A 7,500-nucleotide genomic window follows, 5' to 3' on the forward strand; every position below is an offset into this window, starting at 1 on the left:
AGAGAGTTACAGAGAGTTAAAGAAAGTTAGAGTTACAGAGAGTTAAAGAGAGTTACAGAGAGTTAGAGTTACAGAGAGTTAGAGTTAGAGAGAGTTAGAGTTACAGAGAGTTACAGAGAGTTAAAGAGAGTTACAGAGAGTTACAGAGAGTTACAGAGAGTTAGAGTTACAGTTACAGAGAGTTACAGAGAGTTACAGAGAGTTAGAGTTACAGAGAGTTAGAGTTAGAGAGAGTTAAAGAGAGTTACAGAGAGTTACAGAGTTAGAGTTAGAGAGAGTTGAAGAGAGTTACAGAGTTACAAAGAGTTTGAGAGAGGGAGAGAGAGAGAAAGGGAGAGAAAGAGAGAGGGAGAGAGAGAGAAAGGGAGAGACAGAGAGAGGGATATAGACAGAGAGAGGGTTAGAGAAAGTGGGAGAGAGTGGGAGAGAGAATGTTAGAGGGAGAGGGAGAGTGGCAGAAAGAGAGAGAGAGAAAGAGAAAGATAGCAGACAGCAACAACCAACAAAAACGGGTCACACCTCGTGCAGCTCTGTCGCACCCTGGGTATGTACATAGTTAATGGTAGGCTTCCAGTGGACTCTTACGGTAGGTACATAGTTAATGGTAGGCTTCCAGGGGACTCTTACGGTAGGTACATAGTTAATGGTAGGCTTCCAGGGGACTCTTACGGTAGGTACATAGTTAATGGTAGGCTTCCAGGGGACTCTTAAGGTAGGTACATAGTTAATGGTAGGCTTCCAGGGAACTCTTACGGTAGGCACATAGTTAATGGTAGGCTTCCAGTGGACTCTTACGGTAGGTACATAGTTAATGGTAGGCTTCCAGGGGACTCTTACGGTAGGTACATAGTTAATGGTAGGCTTCCAGGGGACTCTTACGGTAGGTACATAGTTAATGGTAGGCTTCCAGGGGACTCTTACGGTAGGTACATAGTTAATGGTAGGCTTCCAGGGGACTCTTACGGTAGGTAAATAGTTAATGGTAGGCTTCCAGGGGACTCTTACGGTAGGTACACCTACAGCTCATCCCTTGGCAGGAGTGTCTTTATTCTTTTGGAACTTCTGTAAGTGTAATGTTTACTGTACATTTTTTATTGTTAATTTCACTTGTGTTTATGATCTATTTCACTTGCTTTGACAATGTAAACATATGTTTCCCATGACAATAAAGCCCCTTCAATTGAAATTGAAATTAAATATACTACTGTAGACTATTTTATCATTGACCTCAACCCAGAGGCTCTCAGAGCGTTCACAGTCAGCCACCTGACACCCCTATCAGACCACAGCAAAATCACAGTCTACTTTAACAGAAAAATACTCAATCATGAGGCATTAAAGCCAAAGGAACTGAGTAATATTAAGAAATGCTATTGATGGAAGGAAAGTTGGGAAGACAACCTACCAAAAAACAATTAGGCAGCAACAAATTCCTTCTAGACAACTTCATGGACAAAACGTTTCACTGCTATAATGGAGGTGTAAACATGGTAGTAGAAAACCTAAACAGTATATTTGACCTCTGAGCTTCCCTATCAAATATAAACAGTATATTTGACCTCTCAGCTTCCCTATCAAATCTAAACATTTCAAGAAGATAATCTAAGAAAATGAACAACAGTGACAAATGGTTTGATGAATAATGCAAAAATCTAAGAAAGAAATTGAGAAACCTGTCCAACCAAAAACATCGAGACCCAGAAAACCTGAGTCTACGCCTTCACTACGGTGAATCACTAAAACAATACAGAAATACACTACGGAAAAAGAAGAAACAGCATGTCAGAAATCAGCTCAATGTAATTGAAGAATCCATAGACTCTAACCACTTCTGGGAAAATTGGAACACATAAACAAACAACAACACACAGAGTTATCTATCCAAATGAAGATGTATGGATAAACCACTTTTTCAATCTTATCGGCTCCATAACATAGAACAAACAGCAAAAACATGATCAAATGCAAATCTTAGAATCAACTATTAAAGACTACCAGAACCCACTGGATTCTCCAATTACATTGAATGAACTGCAGGACAAAATACAAACCCTCCAACCCAAAAAATGCCTGTGGTGTTGATTGTCTCCTCAATGAAATGATAAAATATACAGACCACAAATTCCAATTGGCTATAATTAAACTCTTTAATACTTACTTCTACCCCCTCCTTTTTCGAACATTCTGTTAAAAATCGCGCAACTTTTCAGCGTCCTGCTACTCATGCCAGGAATATAGTATATGCATATGATTAGTATGTGTGGATAGAAAACACTCTGAAGTTTCTAAAACTGGTTAAATCACGGCTGTGACTATAACAGATCGTGTGTTTCATTGAAAAACGCAAGAAAAACTGCTCTCTGAAAGCTAAAAATAATTTCCATAAGTCACTTCCACGAATTGTTAAAAGAGAACAAAATTTAATATCGACCTGCCTGCAATTCATACAAATTCCACACGATGTCGCCATTGTCGTCATTTTCAATTGAATTAATTGTTGGAAAATCCATCTATCTGGCATCCATATTCCCAGTCTTCACCCGGATGTTGTTAATGAAGACATTGGCAGCCATTGATTTGCAAGCGAGGACCTATTGAATATACATCGCCCTGTAATCATTTTGATAGATTATAAACGTTTACTAATACCTAAAGTTGGATTACAAAAGGATTTGAAAAAAAAAGGAAGTGTTTTGTGAAAGTTTATCGTCGACTTTTTTAATTTTAAAAAATTACGCAGCGTTTAAAAACAATGTTTTTTTCTGAATGACACAGCTTCCATACAAAGCTATTTTGGGTATATATGGACCGATTTAAACGAAAAAAAGACCCAATAGTGATGTTTATGGGGCATATAGGAGTGCCAAGAAAGAAGCTCGTCAAAGGTAATGAATGTTTTATATTTTATTTCTGCGTTTTGGGTAGCGCCGGCTACCGCAAAATCTGTTGTTTACGTGTCGTGCTGGCATTTTGGGGGGTGCATGCTATCAGATAATAGCTTCTCATGCTTTCGCCGAAAAGCATTTTAAAAATCTGACTTGCTGGCTAGGTTCACAACGAGTGTAGCTTTAATTCAATACCCTGCTTGTGAATTTTGATCAAGGTTTGAGTTGTAACGAGTACATTTAGCATTTAGCGTAGCGCATTTGCATTTCCAGGTGCCTACTTGAGACGTCTGCGTCTCAAGTATGGTCAAGAAGTTTTAACATCATCCTCAGTTCTGACATCATCCCCAATATTTGGAACCAAGGACTGATCACAACAATCCACAAAAGTAGAGACAAGTTTGACCCCAATAACTACCGTGGGATATGCGTCAACAGCAACCTTGGGGAAATCCTCTGCATTATCATTAGCAGCAGACTCAATGAAAACAATGTACTGAACAAATGTCAAATTGCCTTTTTACAAAATTACCGTATGACAGACCACGTATTCACCCTGCACTCCCTAATTGGCAAACAAACAAAACAAAGGCAAAGTATTCTCATGTTTTGTTGATTCAAAAATGGTTTTGACTCAATTTGGCATGAGGGTCTGCTGTACAAATTGATGGAAAGTGGTGATGAGGGAAAAACATACGACATTTTAAAATCAATGTACACAAACAGGTGTGTGTGTACAAGTGCGGTTAAAATTGCAAAAAAAACACACATTTCTTTCCACTGGGTCGTGGGGTGAGACAGGGATGCAGCCTGAGTCCCACCCTCTTCAACAAAAATATCAACGAATTGGCGAGAGCACTAGAACAGTCTGCAGCACCCGGCCTCACCCTATTAGAATCTGAAGTCAAATGTCTTCTGTTTGCTGATGATCTGGTGCTTCTGTCCCCAACCAAGGAGGGCCTACAGCAGCACCTAGATATTCTGCACAGATTCTGTCAGACCTGGGCCCTGACAGACCTGGGCCCTGACAGACCTGGGCCCTGATAGACCTGGGCCCTGACAGACCTGGGCCCTGACAGACCTGGGCCCTGACAGACCTGGGCCCTGACAGACCTGGGCCCTGACAGACCTGGGCCCTGACAGACTAGTGCCCTGACAGACCTGAGCCCTGACAGACCTGGGCCCTGACAGACCTGGGCCCTGACAGACCAGGGCCATGACAGACCTGGGCCCTGACAGACCAGGGCCCTGACAGACCTGGGCCCTGACAGACCTGGGCCCTGATAGACCTGGACCCTGACAGTAAATCTCAGTAAGACAAAATAATGATAATGGTGCTCCAACAAATTCCCAGTTGCCAGGATGACCAGGACCACAAATACAAGTTCCATCTAGACAACATTGCCCTAGAGCACACAAAACTATATCTACCTTGGCCTAAACATCAGCGCCACAAGCTGTGCACGATCTGAGAGACAAGGCAAGAAGGGTTTTCTACGCCAACAAAAGGAACATAAAATTTGACATACCAATTAGGATCTGGACAAAAATGCTTGAATCAGTTATAGAACCCAATACCCTTTATGGTTGTGAGGTCTGGGGTCCGCTCACCAACCAAGAATGAACAAAATGGGACAAACACCAAATAATGCAGAAAAGAGCCGTCACCTACAGGGAGATGAAGCTGGAGAAGAGTCCTCTAAGCAAGCTGGTCCTGGGGCTCTGTTCCGTTTTCTACTTTAATGTATCTATTTGCACATCGTTACAACACTGCATATAGACATAATATGACATTTGAAACATCTTTATTATTTTGGAACTTTTGTGAGTGTATTTCCCATGCCAATGAAGCCCCTTAAATTGAGAGGGGGGAGAGGGAGAAGGAGAGAGAGCGAGAGTGCTGAGAGAGAGAGAGAGTGTGAGAGAGAGCATGAGAGAGAGAGAGAGAGAAGGAGAGAGAGAGAAGGAGAGAGAGAGAGAGACACAGAGAGAGAGAGAGAGAGAGAGAGAGAGAGAGAGAGAGCCACAGAGAGAGACAGAGAGAGAGACAGACAGAGAGAGAGACAGAGAGACAGAGAGAGACAGAGAGAGACAGAGAGAGAGACAGAGAGAGAGCGAGAGAGAGAGCGAGAGAGAGAGAGAGAGAGAGAGAGAGAGAGAGAGAGCGAGAGAGAGAGAGAGAGAGAGAGAGAGAGAGAGAGAGATTCCATTAACAGCAGCTCTGAATGCACCGGCAGAAATGGAAACACTCGTCTTAAAGTTCATGTTCAGCAAAATCCATGTCATTCATTGTTTGTGGAGGGAGAGAGGAAGGAAGAGAAGACGAGCAATATCCCACCACAATGCTGCCTGCCTGGCAAATAGAACGCCATGGGTCAGTGCCAAATGGCACACTATCTCAACAAAGTAAACATCATTCACCCTGTAGCTGTGACATTACTGTTGCTATGGTAAACCATGGGTAAAGTAGTATCTCAACAAAGTAAACATCATTCACCCTGTAGCTGTGACATTACTGTTGCTATGGTAAACCATGGGTAAATTAGTATCTCAACGAAGTAAACATCATTCACCCTGTAGCTGTGACATTACTGTTGCTATGGTAAACCATGGGTAATGTAGTATCTCAACGAAGTAAACATCATTCACCCTGTAGCTGTGACATTACTGTTGCTATGGTAAACCATGGGTAATGTAGTATCTCAACGAAGTAAACATCGTTCAACTGCAACCATGACGACAAACAAACACAACAACATCCTGAAAGAAACAAAAATATGTTTCATTTATTTCATGGACTTTAAAAGACTAGAGGGACGTTTACACCCAAATTGTAACAGAATCAAAATCAGAATGAATGTGTTATGGATCAGAAATAAAACTATCATCTGTTAATGGTCATGTGACCGCTCTGTAAGTGAATACAGGCACAGGAAGGTGTTTTAAATCAGAATAAATGACCCCCCACCCCTCCCTCCTTTAGAAACAAGACAGGATATCTCCAGGGAGATACAGAGACACATTTTTCCTGAATAAATCCATAAAATTGTGTTTGGAAATGAATAAAAATGGAAAACAAGAGAGGCATTAGTCCCAACTAAATGGCCCTAAGACTCCCTGTGTAGAACAGTAATTACAGAAGATGAATATTAGGGGGGATATTTAGAGCTTCAACCTCAACCTGCCTGTTAGTTAACTCTCCCCTTAGTAACACACCTCAACCTGCCTGTTAGTTAACTCTCCCCTTAGTAACACACCTCAGCCTACTGTTAGTTAACTCTCCCCTTAGTAACACACCTCAGCCTGACTGTTAGTTAACTCTCCCCTTAGTAACACACCTCAGCCTGCCTGTTAGTTAACTCTCCCCTTAGTAACATGATTCAGCCTGGGCTGTTAGTTAACTCTCCCCTTAGTAACACACCTCAGCCTGGCCTGTTAACGATCTCTCCCCTTAGTAACACACCTCAGCCTGACTGTTAGTTAACTCTCCCCTTAGTAACACACCTCAACCTGCCTGTTAGTTAACTCTCCCCTTAGCAACACGCCTCAACCTCAACTAGCATGAAAAGCACATTGCCCTACTTTTCTAGTCTCTTTCCAAATGGTATTACCAAGTCTCCATTCACTCAGCTAAAAGTGAATTCAATTAAATAGATATTTTTTAACCTGGAGATAGATCTGAACATGGAGATAGATCTGAACCTGGAGATATATCTGGAGATAGATCTGAACCTGGAGATATATCTGGAGATAGATCTGAACCTGGAGATAGATCTGAACCTGGAGATAGATCTGAACCTGGAGATAGATCTGGAGATATATCTGATCCTGTAGATACATCTGAACCTGAAGATAGATCTGAACCTGGAGATAGATCTGAACCTGTTGATATATCTGGAGATAGATCTGAACATGGAGATAGATCTGAACCTGTAGATACATCTGGAGATAGATCTGAACCTGGATATACATCTGGAGATATATCTGAACCTGTAAATAGATCTGGAGATAGATCTGAACCTGGAAATATATCTGGAGATAGATCTGAACCTGGAAATAGATCTGGAGATAGATCTGAACCTGGAGATAGATCTGAACCTGGAGATATATCTGGAGATAGATCTGATCCTGGAGATATATCTGGAGATAGATCTGAACCTGGAGATATATCTGAACCTGTAGAAAAATCTAGAGATAGATCTGAACCTCACCTGTACTCCAGAGAGAAGTGTGTACCTCTGTGTACCTGTAGGTCTGAACCTCACCTGTACTCCAGAGAGAAGCGTGTACCTCTGTGTACCTGTAGATCTGAAACTCACCTGTACTCCAGAGAGAAGCGCGTGAGCTCAGTGGCGTTGTAGAGCCATTTAAACTCCAGAGGCCAGCTTCCCTCAGCCATACAGGTAAGAACCAGTCTGTTACGCTCCAGATGAACCTGGGTCTGGACCGGCTCCATCTTAAAGTAGGGAGGAACGTCATCTACAGAGGGGGAGGAAGGGGAGAGAGTGAGAGAGGGAGAATGGAAGGGAGGGGGATGGAGAGAGAGAGAGAGGGAGAGAGAGAGAATTTATACAGTTGTACTTTGGACTTCTAAAACTTCAAGATTATTTGGTAT

The 7,500-nt window shown here is 42.1% G+C and overlaps 1 protein-coding gene across 1 annotated transcript in view; it reads right to left on the reverse strand.

The window, feature by feature from the left end:
- LOC139422347 (protein sidekick-2-like) overlaps positions 1–7,500 on the reverse strand; it is a 390,182-nt gene that overhangs the window by 95,250 nt on the left and 287,432 nt on the right. Inside the window, exon 2 of the mRNA XM_071173549.1 lies at positions 7,205–7,364. Within this exon, the coding sequence (XP_071029650.1) occupies positions 7,205–7,364 (160 nt within the window). The remainder of the gene's footprint in view (positions 1–7,204; positions 7,365–7,500) is intronic.

The sequence above is a fragment of the Oncorhynchus clarkii genome, chromosome 12 (assembly GCF_045791955.1).
Source record: "Oncorhynchus clarkii lewisi isolate Uvic-CL-2024 chromosome 12, UVic_Ocla_1.0, whole genome shotgun sequence".
NCBI lineage: Eukaryota > Metazoa > Chordata > Actinopteri > Salmoniformes > Salmonidae > Oncorhynchus > Oncorhynchus clarkii.